The sequence below is a fragment of the Pistacia vera genome, unplaced genomic scaffold (genome assembly GCF_008641045.1).
Source record: "Pistacia vera cultivar Batoury unplaced genomic scaffold, PisVer_v2 Contig495, whole genome shotgun sequence".
NCBI classification, from domain to species: domain Eukaryota; kingdom Viridiplantae; phylum Streptophyta; class Magnoliopsida; order Sapindales; family Anacardiaceae; genus Pistacia; species Pistacia vera.
In genome coordinates, this window is record NW_022196329.1 from 1 (window position 1) to 20,046 (window position 20,046).

The 20,046-nt window shown below is 34.7% G+C and overlaps 2 protein-coding genes and 1 pseudogene across 2 annotated transcripts; 1 reads left to right on the plus strand and 2 right to left on the minus strand.

The window, feature by feature from the left end:
- Nucleotides 1-4,133: 4,133 nt before the first annotated feature.
- LOC116105186 lies at nt 4,134-7,133 on the minus strand (annotated as a pseudogene).
- Nucleotides 7,134-12,595: 5,462 nt separating this feature from the next.
- On the plus strand, nt 12,596-13,640 carry LOC116105192. Its single transcript, XM_031391625.1, has 2 exons — nt 12,596-12,937; nt 13,013-13,640. The coding sequence occupies exons 1-2, from the start codon at nt 12,773-12,775 to the stop codon at nt 13,514-13,516; spliced, it is 669 nt and encodes a 222-aa protein (XP_031247485.1). The 5' UTR covers nt 12,596-12,772; the 3' UTR covers nt 13,517-13,640.
- A 3,064-nt stretch (nt 13,641-16,704) lies between these two features.
- Nucleotides 16,705-18,369, minus strand: LOC116105187 (WRKY DNA-binding transcription factor 70-like). Its single transcript, XM_031391623.1, has 3 exons — nt 17,924-18,369; nt 17,411-17,515; nt 16,705-17,315 (listed from the first exon to the last, which is right to left on the minus strand). The coding sequence occupies exons 1-3, from the start codon at nt 18,292-18,294 to the stop codon at nt 16,829-16,831; spliced, it is 963 nt and encodes a 320-aa protein (XP_031247483.1). The 5' UTR covers nt 18,295-18,369; the 3' UTR covers nt 16,705-16,828.
- Between the last annotated feature and the right edge of the window lie 1,677 nt (nt 18,370-20,046).

Genomic DNA, 20,046 nt, shown 5'->3' on the forward strand with positions numbered 1-20,046 from the left:
AACATTGAAAGCTTTTCAAAAAAGGAAAAAAGAAATTATGAAATCAATCGAATAAGAAAAATTCTTTCTCACCTCCCCGATCAACAAGGAGAAAAGTGGGCAATCCTCCAGGCTTTGACTTAAAGGAGAGATCGACTTCATCATAGCCCTTGCATGCCTTCTGATTAGCTTTTGGATAAACAACCGTACCAATTAAGGTTCCTCCATATTGAGGAACGCCAAAATTCCCAATTGCACATTCGTAAACTCCTTTAATTGACTCCGGCGATGTAAGTTTCAAGCTATTCTTCTCGACAACAAACCTTCCCAAACTAGACCCACAAAGCAAAAACCACATACACACCAAAAACCCTAGCTTTTCCCTCATCTTTTTCAACTGATCAAAAGATAAACCAAAAAAATACCCAGATCGGGAAACCTTATCAATCAGGTCCCCCTCAATAAGCCCACTTATAAAAACCAAAAATTGATATAAATACAACCCGAATCCTAGAAATTAACAATCAACAAGCGACAAAATTCGATAAATTAAACAAATTTATCAAACCAGTTGGCTTAAAAACTCCTTCTTTCTCCACCTGACTAAGTAATCCGGAGCTGAATTCTAAGATACGTTTACGAAAAAAGGTTTATCCTAGTTAATAAAAGCCAAATAACCCAGAAAGAAATTAAAAAGACGTGTCAAATACTCTGCTCAATTTTTCTAATCTTTTTGCCACCAAAATCACCAATTAAGACTTTTCAAGGGTCATTTGTAGCAGTAATTAACGAACGACCCGTCTGGTAAAAAGACTAGAAGATCTAAACCGCCATTCATTCAGGACTTTCAGATTGATTAATATCAAGTAATTAATTAATTAATTATTTTTTTGTTGTCGTTTTGGTGTTGAAAACTGGGCCCACATGATGACAGATCGTAGTGCTTGCATGCGAACCACGTGGCGAAAGTATTCAATGTGATTGTAACACGTCGATTAACAGTCCGACGTCGTTTCAGGGCAGGAGAAGGAATCATTAGGCCGTCGTCACACGGGCCCCTATGCACAAACGCACGAGTACAAGATGGTTTAAATTTTTTTATATATTTTTTTATGAAATAAAATAAAATAAATATAATTGCCAAATTAAAATTAATTACAAGAATACAAAATTAAAGTCATTGCACGACATAACATGAACTATAATGTTTATTTCCATATACACGTGTTTATAATCCTCTTGATAATAAAAGTAATACGTCTCCGTCGCATGAGATTTTAATCCTCTTGATTGAATTTGAAACCAACGTGAAACTCATTTAGGGTATTGTCGGATATTATATTTTGTTGTGCGGTCAATCTTTGGGGGCGTAGCTTCGTGTGATTCTATTTTAGGTTATTTTCGTTATCGAGTGTGTTTGGGCCTGCTTATACAGCATCTCAATTAGTCTTACGATCCTAAACAAAGTTTTTGAAATAGAGTAAATCTTATAATTTGTGATCAACAATATTAATAACCGTTCTTGTGATTCGAATCTGAGATTACAGATAGAGCAAACCCCTTGACCCTAAACTTTTACCACTTGATCAATCAATTGTTAGTTATTTTAGGTTAATTTTATTTACAAGGATCTCTTTTTTACGTTTCATTCATATCTTGCACAAACCGTTGTTGTACATACAAAAACATAGAACATAATATAAAAAATAGCAGACGTAAGATGTACGCTTAACATCCGAACCATTTTAAAAATCTTTTATTGATTATGTTTTTTATTCATTCATTCCGCATCAAATAGAAGATTTCATACAATCTCTTACATAAGTTTCATCACAAATCCTATATACTTCTCGTTGGTAGAAATCATAGCATTAACATATATAAATATTATGAGAAGGAAATTGGGATTAGAGAACAATAATGTTTTACTTACAACTGAGTCATACAAACAGACAAAAATTACACAAAATTAATGTAAAATAACTACTTTATCCTTTTTTTGTCTGGTTATATGAACCAGTAGTATGACTCAATTGTAAGCATAAAATTGCTCATTAGAGAATCGCAATCTGCAAAATCCAGAAGAGTATAGGACCATTATCAACAGTAACATAGGCCAAAGAGAAAGTAATGTGTCAAACACAACCATTCACACCATGAATGTGATGAACTGAAACTGGTGTAGTGTGAAACAAAGCTCCATGAGCTCAGTTATCACCTAAACCATTTCTTCTTAGTGTAAATTAATAAAAGTTCTGTGAAGTATATGTACATCAATCCAATTAGATGTAATCTGGATATTTGTGCAGTGTCAACGGGAACTGCAATCATTTGTCTTCATTCTTCTAAGACTTTCTCTTAAATAAAAGGGCAATGAGGCATCCCAAAAGATTGTGTAACCATACATCTTCATTTGAGATCAACATGAACTTTGGATAATATTGGCCTATGCAGTTCATAGCAGAATTTACCACTACTGAAATGCTTAAAGCACAGTGCCTTGGGTTAATGGACAGATCGTCAAAGATATCCCATTTTTCAGCAAGTTCTATTCTGATAAACAAATAAAATATTGACATAAAGGAAATTTTATTGAAAACTCTGATTCAATTGGTGCTGCCAAGCTACAACTTTCCAAATTTCTAACACTGGATTGCTAAGTAAAATTAGATGATTCAAATTTTTTAGAAGATCTTGCAGAAGCCAAATCTATAGACTGCATTGACAAGAATGAAAGCTTAGTTAAACCGACAGATTATATGCATATCTGGGAATCATTTAACACTTGAAAACCTGGGTTAATCCGATCAAATCCTGAAAAGATGAGACCTTTACAACAGAATCTAATGGCTGTGATGGTGGTGGTGGTGGTGATTATGGTGGCCTCCATCATCCCATCCAAAGCACAGCAAGAGAGGGTGACAAACTGCAATTATGCATCTATTGATTCCAGTGAAGATTGGTGAAACCATAAAACAAGGGCAGCAACAACACCTCAAAAACGGATCATCATAAGGGCTGTCTCCATGGTGGTGGCGATGGTGATCATGGTGACCCATGATTTTTCAACTGTTAAACAAGAACCCACCAATCAAAAACAAAACTTTTATATAGGAAAAAGCTCCAATGAGAAAAAAACTGAAAAAGAGAGTACTTCATGTTAATGCCGTCCAAAACAAATAATGTGTCGAGATGAATATGAGCAGGCGGAAACAATTGATAAACGAACATATACCTTGTTTATTGCAGAAGAAAAAACCCCTGTAGCCTTTGTCGTCTCAACAATGATCTGTAACTGCAAAGCAGAACGTGAAACCAGAACTGTAAAAGAACTCGAGGCGAGCGAGTAATCTGTGTCGGCTTTAGGATACCCTTTTCAGCTTGCAATGTAAGAGTCGTTAAAGTGAGTCACTCGGCCCAATAGTGGGCTCTATTGGGCCCATAACACATCGGATGGGCTCTATCGGGCCTTTATCAAATCGGATGGGCTGTATTTGGGCCTAGACAATCTTTATGAGGATGACTGAATTGTCAAAAAAAAACTGGAAAACGTTTCAAGTCATGAGTAATATTACGCTCACAACTAATCTCACAATATTTCTTACAACCGTAATATGGGAGTTGAAAAACAATTGGTCATTTCAACTCTCACCACACTTAAAAAACTAAATGATTTTGACTAAACACAAACAATAAATTCTTAAGATGAACGACGTTCCTTTAGGTCATTCTTTATGAAGGAAAAAAACCCTGAGATGTAGAAAATTAGGAATTTATTTAATTTTGATAGTTGTTAATTACTTGATATCCAAATTGGATTTGATAAGGTTTATGAACACATTATTGGGTTAGTATAAATTGTTGAAAACCCTAAGTTATAAGATCCGAGGTTCCATTATAGTTGATATTTTGACTCCACTGACTAAAAATCCTGGCTATTCAAGCTAACACAACTACATACTACAATTATATGAGCAAGACAAGCACATATATAATAATAAATCAGAATGAGAGCACAAAGATAAAAGAAAAAAAAACTCTGTTATTGCCTAAATTTGTAATCCTCAGAAGATAAAAGTTCAGCTAAAAAACTTAAATGATATTTAACTCCTTTCTTTGTTCTTTCATTCATTGTACATTAAATTCACACGTGCTTTTGTACATGCACCATCATCGAGTGGAAAGATTACAGACAAAAGCCAGGATGTGCAACTGACTTTTGAACAGTGATTCCTAGTACAGAGAAATGGAAATATCAATCTATTCCCGCTTATCCTCCTCAACATCTTCTCCAAGGCCATACACATGATCCGCCTAGTTTATATCTCCAGATTTTATCCCGGTGCCAGTCAGCGCGACACCCTCCTCATCAAAGTCCTCTCCATCTCTCTGAGTAAGCTATCTACGAATCCGCACCAAATTAGCAGTAATACATTGGTGATTACTTTTCTCATCTTTCACCAATACGAGGAACACAAAAATAAAAGTATGCGGCATGTTAAGCTATCTCAGGCAAATTGAATCACACTTCACATAAACCACAAGATGTCATAAATTTAAAAGGGCGACAAAGGTTGGTGGCTAGTCCATAACTTTGATTTTTCACTTTGTTAAACGATACCAGTCATTTGCCCTTCATCCGCACTACAAAAATGTTATACATCACACACAGAAAAATGACCTACATACATGCTTTAATATGCTATTTTCAGCAAAGGCTCCATCTAGACCGAGCTTCAAATTTAAGGAATAATAATAATAATAATTAAAAAAAAGAAAGAACAAGATTATCCCATCTTCATACTATGAGGTAACTCCATCGCCAAATCAAAGAAACTAGTAATATTTCTAACCATAACAACCATTTGTCAGGTTAGTGATAGCTTAGATTCAAAAAGTAGTAATAAATTAAAAAAGTTGCAGAAAAGACAGCCTAAGTGTGGAAGGAAAAGTGGAACATCACTAACCAGAATGAGAGTGAAGCAATTAAAACACCAAAGAACAAGGGGTCAAGTCTAAGCAAGTACCTAGTAGGGTTACGTGAAGGAGCCCAAAGGGCAATATCACCATTAAAAGAGTTATGCAAGACAATTCCAGAAAGCTGGAATGATCCAGGCAAATTGCCAAGCTCACTAATGGGTCAGTTGCATTGAATATAGCTGCCAAGGAAGGTAGATAAGCTTCAATTAGCAGTGTTGTTTGAGACAAATGTACCGTGGAAATACTTCAGAAACTTCGTACACCACAAAGCACTACAGAGTTTTTAAATTGCCACAACTCCAGTTACCTCAAATCCAATCCAAGCTATAGAGAGTAGCACACACACTGCAAGAGAATTGGTAAACTCGGTACAGCTCCAATTTAGCCATGTTTCTCCTCATCTGCACCAAATACACAGAAAAAGAAAAATGGAAATACAGAGATGGAAACAAAAGATAAATGAGCAATTGTGGGTATCGTTCTAGGGTATATGTAAGAGACTTAAATGGTAAATTAGCATTTATTACTCATCATCTAAAGAAATCATTTGGTCACCAAATTACCTTCACTTCTTTGAATGGTAAATAATACTGCTAACTTACCATTTTAAGAGACATGTTAACATAAACTTTTGGAAATGGCAAGAATGGCAGAATCAGAAGATTACCTGAAGTTTCTCCAAAGTTTTGGAGAGTGATGAGAAGATACACGAATAAAGCAGGAATCCAGAACGGTAACAGGAGCACCAAATAACTTTGCTTTTCCAGAAAAGTCATTGTGTTCCCAAATTTTCAAAGAGCTCAAGGGCCTCTGATGCAACAAGATTACAAAACAAGAAGAACAACTCTCGAGGTTAAACCCACCAGGGTTGGCTTGACAACACCATAGCCCATAGAGAACACAAGCAGAAGAAGCGAGACAGAGTCTTCTTAACAGAAGTAAGAGATGCGGCCCACAATGTAACCCATGGGTCTGCTCCCAGTTGAATAAAATTGGCATATCAAAGTACCAGAGCTTTCACACATTCCAAGAGCAATCACCACGGTGTGTAATAGTGCAACTGCATAATATTCTTCCAGAATTGGACAACCGCAAAAAAACATGCTAGGCCAAGCACCAAGTAAGCCAAAGACATTATGCCAAAGAATGTTATCAAAGGAGCCATCTTTTCGGTAAATAACCATTGGGTTCTTCCACACACTTCTTCCTTTAACCAAAGTACCCTTGAGTTCTGGATCACAAAACATAAAATAGAGGTAGTACATTCCAGTTCTATTATATAAACAATATCATCAGGAGACATGAGCTTCTTCGTTGGTTCCCTCAAAGAAAGTTTACGAGTTTAGGCCAGTCGGGTTGTCCAGATTTTTGTGATATAAACTCTCAATATGCAATACCCCATCCTAGAAAGATTCTTCGTGCAACATTGGTACCATTTTAGAAAAGAACCTCCAATTCTTTCCCTATCTTAACCAAGTATGATAGCTTCCACCAATCCAGTTTTCTGCTGCATTCTATCTTCTTCTAGCAGACTCCCTCGGCCTCACAAATGTAACAGTTTCAAACCTGAAATTCCATATGCATAGCTTAAAACCCTCCAGAAACGAAACAAATTCATCCACCACAATCAAAGCCCTCTATTCAATTAGCTCATATGACCCACCAATTGAGAGTATCAAATCTAAATGATCCATCAAACAACTCTAAAACTCACCAAACTTTCGTAGAGCCATACTAAACATACATCATTACTTGTTACAACACCCAAAATAATCAAATTCAAAAAAAAAAAAAAAAAAAAAAAAGGCGACAGATTCATTTCAAACAAAATCATGAAAATAAGAATTAAAATGTACCTAATAAAGGACTTTCCCTTGACAGGCTTATCAGGAGAAGAAGATGAAGAAGAGGAATCAACAACTTTGGAAGCGTAAAGGCCTTCACTGCCGCCATGAAAGAAGAAAGCATTTGATTGTGCAATAAAAGCTTCATTTCTGTACTCGTGAATCGACCCATTAACATTTGTGACTGAATTACAAAAACACAAAATAAAAAACCCTAAAAGATAATAATAATAAAAGTAAAACCCCACTCGGATCATCTTCCTCTTTGCCACTCCCAAAAATAATTTTGGTAAAGTTGCTGACTTTCCACTTTAGCTTATCCGATCGCCAAGTCCATTACTCCTCGCCAAGTCCTGTAATATTGACGTTATAACGGAATCCCTTTTACTGGGCCGACAATATTGGGCTCAATTTGGCCCATTTCCATAAAATGGGCTTTACTCAACAAATATAGGGCCCGTTTTATTCTTCTCTAATATAAAGTTTTAAGAGAGCTTTTGACCATTATTGAGTAGTATTTTTCAACAACAGTCAATGTGCGTTTCAATTATACATCTTGTAAAGGTAAATAATATTTTTTTTAAAGAAATTAGGATATAATTCAAAAATAAAATAATGGGTTTACACGTATATAATTAATGGGTTTAAACCACTTGGCTTGTGGCTAGATTACAAGACATTGGGTTACGCAAAGGTCTTGTGTTCGAGTTATACAATGTGATCAGTTATCACATTTATGACTTACTTTTAGTCCATTGGATTGTAGGCAGAAAAATAGTCAGGATTTTTGGATTCAAAATCTCCACCACCACCCGTACATCCCCCACCACCTCATATGATTACAAATCCCCACCACCACTAGTACATTCTCCTCCACCTCCCTACTACTGTAAATCCCCACCGCCATCGTTACATTTCCCGCAACAATTACAACTTAATTGATCAAAATCATCAACTATAAACCGAAGTCCCAAATCTTATAACTTAGACTTTTCAAATAATTTCTACTAACTCGATAAAATTTAAGTCATAAACCAATAAAAACTCATCAAATCCAATTCTAAATATCAAACAATTGACCAATATATCCAAATTAAATCAAATCCCCGAATCTCTACAACTTAGAGTTTTATTAATTCTTAAATCATTCAAAATTAACTCAATAACTAACTAAAATTTATCAAACCCAACTTAAAACAACAATTAATTAACCCATGTTTCAATATAAACAAGATTAAATCAAGACCCACATCAAAATCTAGGAATTTAATCTTCTAATTTCATTCCATTTATTAAACTCAACAAAAAGCTATAACTGGTGATCTTTCGTCAATTTAGAAAGACCAGAAAATATTTTTAAACAAAAAAAAAAATCCTCTAAAAGATCTTTTTTTTTTTCCGAATAATCCAACCAAAATAAGAAAAAGGTAGCATAGAAAATGAGAGGAAATGAAGGAGAGAGAAAAGTTAAAAAAATGTTAATTAATAAATTTTTTGGTAGGGTCAAAGGTCAATATGAATTTAAATAGGTCAAAATTGTAAATACTATATAATATAATTTTTTTTTTTTTTCAAAACTTCAATGGATTCAAATGAACTCATATCTTATTATGTGACTGTATTGGGCCTATGACAAATCGTTATGGGGATGACTAAATTATCACAGAAAAAATTGAGAAAGTGTTTCAAGTCATGAGTAATATTATGCCTACAACCTAATCTCATAACCGTTCATTCATAAGAAATAATTTCTTATAAATGAATAATCGTTTATTCTTAAGGAACGATCGTTCGTCTATAAGGAACGATTATTCATGTTTAGTCGAAATTGTTATTTGACTATTCAAGTCATATTTTCTCAATAAAAGGTGTCAAATATGCTCTTCTTTGTTGTTATTTAATATCATCTTAGACGATATGATCAATGAAATCAGCTTTTCTATAATTAAACATGATATTAACACACAGACTTGTAGTCGCATACAAACAGTTCCACTAAACTTTAAAAAAAAAAATTAAAAATTAAAAAAGGTTTTTAGTTTTATGGAATTTATAATTTTCACCCAACTTAAATTTGACCTAAAAAAATGAATTATTAATTAACATTTTTTTTTTACGTTTCTCTCTACTTTATCTCTTATCGTTGTCTCTCTTATTATCTTTTTCCTTCTGTTAGACGGTCAAGAAAAGCAACTCCTTTGGATTATAGGATAAGATGATGCTCAATTTTTTTTTTTCTTTTTACTTAAAATTCTTTTCTTTTATCTTTGTTAATTGATGAAAGATCATAAACAATGAGTTTTTGTTGAGTTTAATAAATGAGTTTGAAATTAGAAGATTAAATTCCTAGATTTTAATGTATGTTTTGATTTAATCTTGTTTATGTTGAAGTATAAGTTAATTAGTTGTTGTTTTAAGTTAAATTCGATAAATTTTAGTAACCCTAAGCTCTGTTTTAAAAACTGGATTGGACTGGGACCCGAAAGCTTCTCTGGTGCCGGTCCGGTCCAGGTCTTAGGGGGGTTTTGTAATATTTCAAAATTATAAAGGTTAATTTGTAATTTTATAAAGGTGTTTTTGGAGATATGCCAAAAGTTTATGGATTATTTGGTCATTTTTTGGGGCATTTTTGAACTAAATAAAAATTTTAGGGACTAATGAACCTTTTTAAAGGAATTTGTAATATATTAAAATTTAAGAGATTAATATGTAATTTTTTAAAAATAAAATTATCCCTAAGGTCATCGATCCAATTGGTCGGTCCAATCGGTTGGACTGGTTGACCCATGACCCAGACAATAAAACGTGTTGTCCTCCGATCCAAGTTTTAAAACAATCACCCTATGTTGTAGAGATTTGAGGATTTGATTTAATTTTGATATATTGATTAATTACTTGAATGTTGAGCTAGATTTGATGGGTTTATAAGTTGAATTTTATTGGGTTTGTATAAATTGTGTGAAAGGCTAAGTTATAAGATTTAAGACTTTGTTTCTAGTTGATATTTTGACCCGACCGACTAAAAATCCTGACTATGTCACTGCTAAACTCATCTACAATTATATGAGCAAAAAAGCACAAGCACATATATAATAATAAATTAGGATAAAGAAAAAAAACCTCTTTTTATTGCCTAAATTTGTAATTCTCAGAAGATAAAAGTTCAACTATAAAACTTAAACTGATATTTAACTCCTTTCTTTGTTCTTTCAATTCATTGTACATAACATGAACAAGTCTATCCTTGCAAAGAAGCTTACAAAGCTAAGAAAAAAACAAAGAAAAAACGGAAAAAGAGAGAGAGAGAGAAATGATGAAGATGAAGGTAGAGATTGTCTTTGTATGCCTGGCTTCTTTGTAAGACTAGCACGACTGACATAACATTCACACGTGCTTTTGTACATGCAACCTTCATTGAGTGGCAAGATTTACAGAGAAATTCCAGGATGTACAACTAACTTTTGAACAATGATTCCTAGTTCAGAGAAATGGAAACAATAATACTATACTTACAATCTTACAAAGATTTCCATATAAAGTAAGGTGTCAAAAAATAAATGGAAGAGTGAAACAAAAAATCAAACTTATTAAATTCACTATTCTATTCATTTTTTGTCACATCACTTTGTAAGTTTGCATATCTCCGGTTTTTATCCTGGAGCCAGCAACGCAACACCCTCTTCATCAAAGTCCTCTCCCATCTCCTCTGAGTAAGCATAGCTACGAATCCACACCAAAATTAGCAGTAATACATTAGTATGAAATTACTTTTCTCATCTTTCATCAATACCAGGAACACAAAAATATAAGTATGCTACATGTTAAGCTATCTCAGGCAAATTGAATCACACTTCACATAAACCACAAGATGTCATAAATTTTAAAGAAATTAAGTAATATTTCTAACCATAACAACCATTTTTCAGGTTAGTGATAGATTAGATTCAAAAAGTATGTAATTAATTAAAAAAGTTGCAGATCACCCCACCAATTGAAGCTAATCAAATCTAAAGATCCATCAAACAACTCTAAAACCCACCAAACTTTCGTAGAACCATACTAAACATACATCATTACTTGTTACAACACCCAAATTAATCAAAAAAAAAAAAAAAAAGGGAATAAATTCATTTCAAAAAAAATCATGAAAATAAGAACTAAAATGGACCTAATAAAGGACTTGCCCTTGACAGGCTTATCAGGAGAAGAAGATGAAGAAGAGGAATCAACAACTTTGGAAGCGTAAAAGCCTTCACTGCCGCCATGAAAGAAGAAAGCATTTGATTGTGCAATAAAAGCTTCATTTCTGTACTAGAGAATCGACCCAATAACATTTCTGACTGAATTACAAAAACACAAAATTAAAAACCCTAAAAGATAATAATAATAAAAGTAAAACCCCACTCGGATCATCTTCCTCTTTTCCACTCCCAAAAATAATTTTGGTAAAGTTGCTCATTTTCCACTTTAGTTTAGCCGATCACCAATTAGTCAATTACTCCTCGCCAAGTCCTGTAATAGTGACGTTATAACGGAATCCCTTTTACTGGGCCGACAATATTGGGCTCAATTTGGCCCATTTCCATCTCAAATGGGCTTCACTAAAACAAAATAGGGCCCTTTTTATTCTTCTCTAAAATAAAGTTTTAACTTGACCATTATTGTGTAGTATTTGTCTATAACAGCAGCCAATATGCGTTTCAATTATACATCTTATAAAGGTAAATAAAATATATAATTTTTTTAAGAAATTAGGATATAATTCAAAAATCAAATAATAGGTTTAAACCACTTGGCTTATAGTCGGATGACAAGACATTAGGTTACTCAAAGGTTTTGGGTGCGTTTGGTTTATTATTTTGGATAGGATTTTAGAAATAGTATTGGATAGTTGAATAGGGTGATTATTACGAGGTAAAATTTAAAAATTTATAAAAAAAACCTCATAAGTTTGCTAATTTAACTAAACACCCCAATATATAAAAATTTTGTAAAATGACAAAAACACCCCACCCCACCCCACCCACAGTGCCAGACTCCGACCACCACCGCCGACGCAGACCGTTGGATCTGATCAAACGTGCGTCGATCTGGCCGTCAACGGCCGCAAAAGGAACGGCCAAAGATATGGCCGTCGTTGTCAGTCAACAACGGCCAGATTGGTGAATTATCGACAAGTTCAGATCGTTTGTAGGCCATTATGACAGATTCCGGCTACTACCGATGGTGGTTACTAGAATTTGGCAACTATAGGTGGGTGGGGGTGTTTTTGTTAATTTTTAAACTTTTTTTCTAGGGGTATTTAATGAAATTAATAAACTTAAGGGATCTAAAAGTAATTAAAAAATCTAATAGTATTTCCTAAATAATTAAACAAACAAATATTTTGGGAAAATGATTGGGAATAGGGATAGAAATATTAAACCAAACGCACCATTTTGTGTTTGAGTCACACAAAGTGATCACCGTCATATTTGTGGCTTACTTTGGTCATTAGATTATAAGATATTCAATTAATCCCGAGTAGAGTATTCAATGGATCCTGAGGATTTAGTACTTTACTTAAATAATTGTGTGTAAGATATCTATATATGTTAGGTACATCAGTGTCACCTTCAAATAAAGTTTAGCAAATAAAAAAGGAAATTAAGAAGAACAGTAATTAAATAGACAAAAATATGGCGTTATTGGCTCAAAATATTATCGTTTTGATGAAAAAGTTATCATCATCTCTTTATTGTTCCCATTCCCACAATTCCCACTATATCATCTTAATGTCCATTATTTCTAATCCACTACTTTACAGAGCGCACTAATGGCCAATAATTTAGAAACGAAGTTGCTTTTATATTGCGTATATGAGCATGATTCAACAGAATTCCTCCACTTTAAGATCAAACCCGGTTGGCATTTGTGATTAAATAGCCTTGTCTTTTGTTAAAAAATCCTCGCTTGATTTTTGCTCAACGATGGCCGTTATCCTTCTTTTGGATAGTGTTTTAGTTCCCTTGAGCCTCTTCCTTATAGTGGGTTACCATGTAAATCTGTGGTGTTATTTCAAGATCAAGCCCTCCCGTATCACGATCGGAATCGAAGCATTGAGAAGAAAAGAATGGTTTATGAACATGAAAGAGGTAATTAATCGTTAGTCCCTAGCTTAATTATGTTCATCTTAACCCGGATGCTAATAATGAGATTTTGATGATTAGGGTGATGATAAGAAGGCGATGTTGGCGGTTCAAAGCTTGAGAAACACACTATTGACGACAACTATAGCTGCAACAATAGCGATTCTGGTGGAGTTAGCATTGGCAGCGCTAACGAACAACACCTACAACGCAAGCAGGATTTTCCAGAGTGTAATTTTGGAGCCAGAATCGGGTAATGGTGGGAGAATTTTTGCTCTAAAGTTTGGCTCGACGTCTTTCTTTCTGTTGGCTAGCTTCTTTTGCAGCGCCTTGGGACTCGGGCAGTTGATTGATGCTAACTTTTTGGTGAGCGCTCCTGAGGAGTTCTCGTTTCCTGCATACACACAGATGGTGTTTGAGCAGGGTTTCATGATGGCTTTCATTGGAAATCGGATTCTGTGCATGTGCTTTCCTTTGTTGCTGTGGATGTTTGGTCCTTTGCCGGTGGCCTTGTGCTCTGTGGCTCTGGTTTGGGGGCTTTATGTTCGTGATTTTGTGGGCAAGTTCTCAGTAAATGAAGCTTAGTCTCACTTGAAAGATGAAACCAGATGTAACAATACTTCAGAGATTAAGATCTAGAATCCATGTATATTATTAAGCTAAGTCAGTTGTTTTTTTTGTTAGATGAAATAAAACGACTCGATTAACAAGTATTTTTGTTAGAACATTGATCTATAATCAGGGATGAATCCAAGAGTTTAAAAAAAAAGTTTTGAGTGAGGTTACTAACCCAATTCAAGTATGTAGATCGTCCATGTCCATAATTTATATGGTACAAAGGAGGTCTAAAGAAGATCAAAACAAATGTGTCCATCTTTTTAGACAAAAAGATAGAAACAAACGCCTAAAAGGGAGCATTGCAGGCTCTAAACCAAGGGGAAAGATGGGCACAGACACCCTAACGGAGCTCGCAGGCTCAAACCAAACAGAAAAGAGAAAACGGGCATAGACGCTTGACAAGAGCGCACACGCTCAGAACAAATAAAACCAATTAGTCCGGTAGGCTCTAGATGGCTCTAAACCGAGTAGTGATGGCAATGGGTTGGGCCGAGATTGGGTACCCCTTGGCCCAGACCCAAGCCTGACCTCATGACAAAGGCCCAAGCCCGGCCCGGGCCCGTCAGGAGTATGATAGGTAAAGCCTAAGCCCGGCCTGACGGGTTTTTTGTAACCTCAGGCCTAGCCCAAGCCCGCTCATTTTTATAATGTGAATTTTTAAATATTAATAAATTTCAATTTTTTTTTTTTTTTACTTTTAATTCTAGAAATGCATCCATCCATCCATGTAGGCTTTAGGAAAAATGATTATATATATGTAGGATAATCTTATAATTAAATATACAATATAAGGATAATTTAATGTAATTAATACTAAAATTGTCAAGCTGGGCCTGAAGACATACCCAGACCCGACCCATACTCGAGGTCAAGCCTTAAAATTAGGCCCAAACCCAAGCCCAAGCTCACAGATATCGGGTAAAGTCTGACCTTTTTGAGATGGACCGGGCCGGGCCGGATACTCAAAAATATCAATCTCTAAAACTAAGGATGGATGGCATACTTGGATGCTACGTCAGAAGCTTGTATGGAGCTACGGTCAAACAGTAATTGGATATGATAATGACAACCAAGAATGAAGCCGCCCACCTTGTTACTTACTCAATCCTCATAAGGTGTCAGTATTACCAGGAACATAAGCCAACCATTTATATACATAAAACATGTAATATTATAGGAAGAGAAAGTTAATTGGTGTTTATTCAACCAATTGATGTTCTTTGTGTGTTTGTTAACCTCTACCAAACTTATTACAGGAAGATAAACCTCACAACCGTCGTTTTGTTTTGGCATGATTTTTATAATCAGTGTCTTGCAAAATATAACCAGTTAAACAACCTGCAGAAATGACCTGACAGAGAATTGTACTTAAAACCAACATGAGATAAAATAATTGAAAGTTGGGGGCAGTACAAATTGCTCAACAACCACCAAACTCGAATATTATATATGTTAATTAAGAAAGCTGAATGAATCCAAAGAGGAGTAATCAAAAGAGTGAAATTTAAATGGAATAAATTTTATGAATTGTCTCTGTAAGTTTCCTTATACATTGGTTCATGGATAGATTATAAAAGAAAAAGATTGGTGTTGACTGAAAGGTACTGATCAAATTTCCACAAAGTATGAACAAACAAGATTACCCAAAACAAAAGTTGATCGAGGGACATGGAGCAATCATAAAATTTGACAGGTTATAGCTTTGTATTTACATGGTCTTGTCCTCTGCAAAAAAGAAAGAGGACCCCATTTATCTCAATCCACGAGGGTTGAAACATTGAATTTTGAATGTGGAAAGAAGATCATGGGAAGGCGTAAATGGATGTTTGAATCCTTGCTGATCTCACGTTCAAGAGGGCCAAAATTTTCCAAGTGAATAAACTTTATAAAGTTGATTGATGATTTGAAAGTGAGTGGTCGATCGGTTCACTGTGCTTGAGCATACTTCCTTCTTTCTCTATCTTTCAAAAGCATGCAGCGTCCAAGAAGTTACAAAGACATTGTTCGTTTTCATGTGCTGTGGGGGCATCCTCATAGGTAAATTTAGATCATTCTTAGATTTTTTGTGTGCTTTTCTTCAGCGTTTGCCCCACGTAAACGCTTGAAGAATCAACATTTTTTTCATCATCCATCTTATAAATCCTTTCTTTTAGCCACCTAATTAAGATCCTTATCAGGATGTTTAATCTTTTGCTCTCCTAAAGGAAATTAACAGACAAGACTCAAAAGAGGATGGGATTCTCTGAATTGATATGGGATATGGTTTTGTCCATTACTCAAGCTATAATTAATAAATAAATAAACATGTGTTTCATTAGGCCAAATAATTAGGGTTTAAGATACAAGAATATGGGTTAATGTCAACTTCATATTTAGTGCAAAGTTGAACTTGGTTATATATAATATTTGAGTAACTTGCAAATTATCTATGGCCACTGTCTTCATTGTGACATGGATATAAGTTAATTTAATGCATACTATATCTGCAATTGGTCTAACTTTACCTAACCCAGTTCTTATCTTTAACCCAAATCATACTGGTGGTTATAGATTCTTCGAGATGGTATCCGAGGGTGTCAAACCAGTTTGCGTGCACTTCAACTAGTCCCTGAAGCCCTGAAGTTAACGACCAGATAAGCTTTCAGTGAGTACCCAGTTCTTATTGCATACTATATCTGCAATTGGTCTAATTTTCCCTAACCCAGTTCTTATCTTTAACCCAAATCATATTGGTGGCTATAGATTCTTCAAGATGGTATCCGAGGGTGTCCAACCAGCTTGCGTGCACCTCAACTAGTCCCTGAAGCCTTGAAATTAATGACTAGATAAGTCTCTAGTGACTACCCATTATTAGTAGTCGTGAAGATTCAAACTTAAGACCTCTTGAGTAATATATCTAAGTGTCTCAAACGAACAGTTAAGCTACATAGAGCCTGTTCAAATACTGTTTTTTGGTCCATGCTAGAAGACTACCTTAACCGTCAGCAACCTTTATTCCTAAAGTGTTCAACATAATTACTTAGCAAGCAAGGAGTTCTTTAATGCACACTACACATAACTTTATCAGAACCTTATCTTAAAAAAATGGCTAGGATTCATTTTCTCCATGTTGAGACACTAAAGCAGTACTGATACAGTAATGGAGAAGCTAAAATTTTTCATATTATACATTAGGAGGGGAGTTACAGAAGAAACTATGAGTCTTATAAAAAGAAGCTAGAGCAAATTTAATAAAGTTTTTCCTACAAGAACATATTACAAGGGAACTGGGCATATATATTAAAAGACATATTGCAAAATATCATCATCAAAGTTGACAGATTCCACCGCCATGACTTCCATGTCCAAACTTGAACATGAAGAATTACCCCCAGAAATCACCTCCCCACGATCCGATGACAACAATGTTGTAAGTTGATCATCATGAGGTGACAAGAGATAATGATGATCGGACGATGATGAGGGGTCATTATGATGATCACTAGGTGGTAACTCATCCCTGTATTCCTGTTTCACTGATGAGGAAAAGGAAGAGAAAAATGGGTGGTTTTGTTTATCTGCGATGGGGATATTACCAAAGCTGATCATTGAAGATTGATCCTTTGAAGTAGAATCCAAAAGAAACTGAGAAGCCTTGAGCAAATTCTTGCATGTATGATGACCATAATATATTGAACGGTACAATGGAGGATTCTCTTCAATTTGTTGGACCTGCTTTGTAGCCTGGCAACCTTGGTCATGCTTGTGGGTGCACCTAAAATAGTTCCTGCACACAGAAAATGGATCAAAACTTCAAATTAGGTTAAAGATCTAGCTAGATTATTTCAAATCATCTTTTCTGACTGACTTTTGATATCATACCTTGGGTATTTGGCATTGAGAATCAGTTTCTGTCCATATTTTCTCCAGGCATGGCCATCGTCCGTCAGGGTAGAGGTCTCTTTGGTAATAAAATCAGAACACTTTCTGCAATCAAGAAATGGGAAATATAGTGAATTAGTGATTAATTCAAGTGAATTCCAAAAGGAACATCAATTAATTAGTGTTAAGATTAGTAATTAAACACTCCTGAATTAAACAATTAATCAAAAGCATAATATATTTATATATATCTTCATTAATCAATGGTTAATTAATCACTCAAAATACTAATCTAGAAAATTCCAAAAACATCTCTTTCTCTCTTGAACATCACTAAACTAACCCTAAAAAACTATTAATAAATACATTTTCACTAAACATTATTGGTTAATCACTCAAAATACTAATCTAAAAAGTTTCAAAAACAACCCTTTATCTAAACTAACCTTAAAAGACTTTTTTTTTTTTTTTTATTTATAAAAAAGGTAGAATTATTATTATTATAATTATTACCTTCTCTTGTAGCATCCTCTCCGATCTTTGATTGTTGAAGTAGTTTTACTACTTCCCTCTGAATCCTCAGACTTGACAGCAACATCAGCGTCCCAGGTGAAGTGGGTAGGATCAGTTGGAACTTGAGAGACTTCATCAGACTCACCATAACTTCTCTTCAAAATGGAGAGACAGTTGGTGAAAGACTTGAGTATGTTGAGAACAAGATCTTGATTGAGTGATGAGATTGCAGCATTAGTATTATTATTGTTGTTGTTGTTTCTATGAACGAGATCGCGAAGCTTAAGGGTGAGATCTCGACCTTTAACGAGCTCATCAATGGCTCTCCGTCGATCTGAAGGAAGATGATCAGGCCAAGAGGAAGACTCCATTATCTCTGGTGGTAGATGGAAATGGAACAAGAAAATTGGGCGGCCTTTATATTTGAGAAAGAGACCAGGGGCCAGTGAGGGAACCTTCAAAGATAAATTCCATTACTTTATAAGCTATTTATCATCCAACCATCCACGCGCTGGTTCCACTCTACTTTCAGATAATTTTTATTATTTTTTTTCCACGAATTAAGTAACCCCTATAAGTTTTGGAATATATATCTGACACCCCTATAAGTTTTGTACCCTTGTCTTAAAAAAAAAAAAAAGTATTCCTAATTTATTGTATAATATTAATGAATATATTGGATTGATTACTTCTTTCATTGAACATAAATTATTTCATGCTATAAATTTACTATGGATATCCATATCGTAAAAAATATCGATAACATATTAAATTTGAGTCAAAATTTCCGTATGATTAGTTTTGATGTGCAGATATTTTAAAGTTTTTAACATATGAAATAAATGTGAGTAGCTAGCCTCCGGTTTTCATTTTACATTTTTTGAAGCAAAAGACTTTTTTTTTTTTTTTTTTTTATTTGAAACATGGTGTCCGGACATGTTTGCATGCATCTTAGACTAATTCCTATAGGTGATTAATAAAGCATCTCATCGTCATGATTACCTGCTTACATTTAGGGAGCCATGGGGATTCAAATATAGGATAGTGCGTCTTAACCACACATTCCAACGCTTGTCCTATCACTTGAGCTACCTGAGGGTGGAGCAAGAGACTAGTTACTAATCATTTGTCCACACGTTAAAAACTCAGACTTTTTTTTTTTTTTTTAATTATTTGAAACATGGTGTATGGACATGTTTGCATGCATCTTAGACTAATTCCTATAGGTGATTAATAAAGCATCTCATCGCCATGATTACCTATTTAAATTTAGGGAGTGGGGATTCAAATATAGGACAGTGCGTCTTAACCACACATCTTAGCTCTTGTCCTATTACTTGAGCTACCCGAGGGTGGAGTAAGAGACTAGTTGCTAACCATTTGTCCACATGTTAAAAACTTAAAAGACATTCATACTAGAAATTTACTATATATATATTGATTGTTTCTTTAAAATGAAGAACATTCTCCATAATTTTTTAGATAATCTTGAGACTTTTTTTCTATTAAAGTTTTTTTATTGATTTTTCTTATAGTATAAGGAATAAAGCTACACCAACGACTCCCTCTCACAACGCCAATGTGGCCCCTGACCTGTCACTGCCATGGCAGCTCCACCAACGGGAAATGATTTGGACAAGAAGAAGAAGAAACAGAACAGAAGAGATAAGAAGAAGAAGAAGAGAAGAAACAGAACAGAACCATGTTCCCTCAAGGAATAGTCGTTCCTTAGTAGGGGATGGTTGTTCCTTCTCTAGGAACTACCGTTTGTTTACCGTAGTGCTTGGATGTCTTGGGTTGGGTGAGAGATGACATGACAACACTAATCTGTTGACACGTTAGGTTTGTAAGAGAGATTTGTGAGGGCGGTTGTTAACATAGCATTGCTCATAGTATAAGATGCTTTAGGTGATTTTTACTGATATCAAGAGGCAACCTATATATTTTTGGTAAAGTCAAATATAATTCAATTTGACTAAATTTATCTAACAATGAGGAAGCCAATGACAATTTAAGAACAAAAGCATGTGTTTAATTCTAGGCAAAAGCAAGAGAAAATGGTGAAAGTTTGTCTTGTATATATAGGGATATCAATGATATTAGATAAACATTTAGGGGGGCTA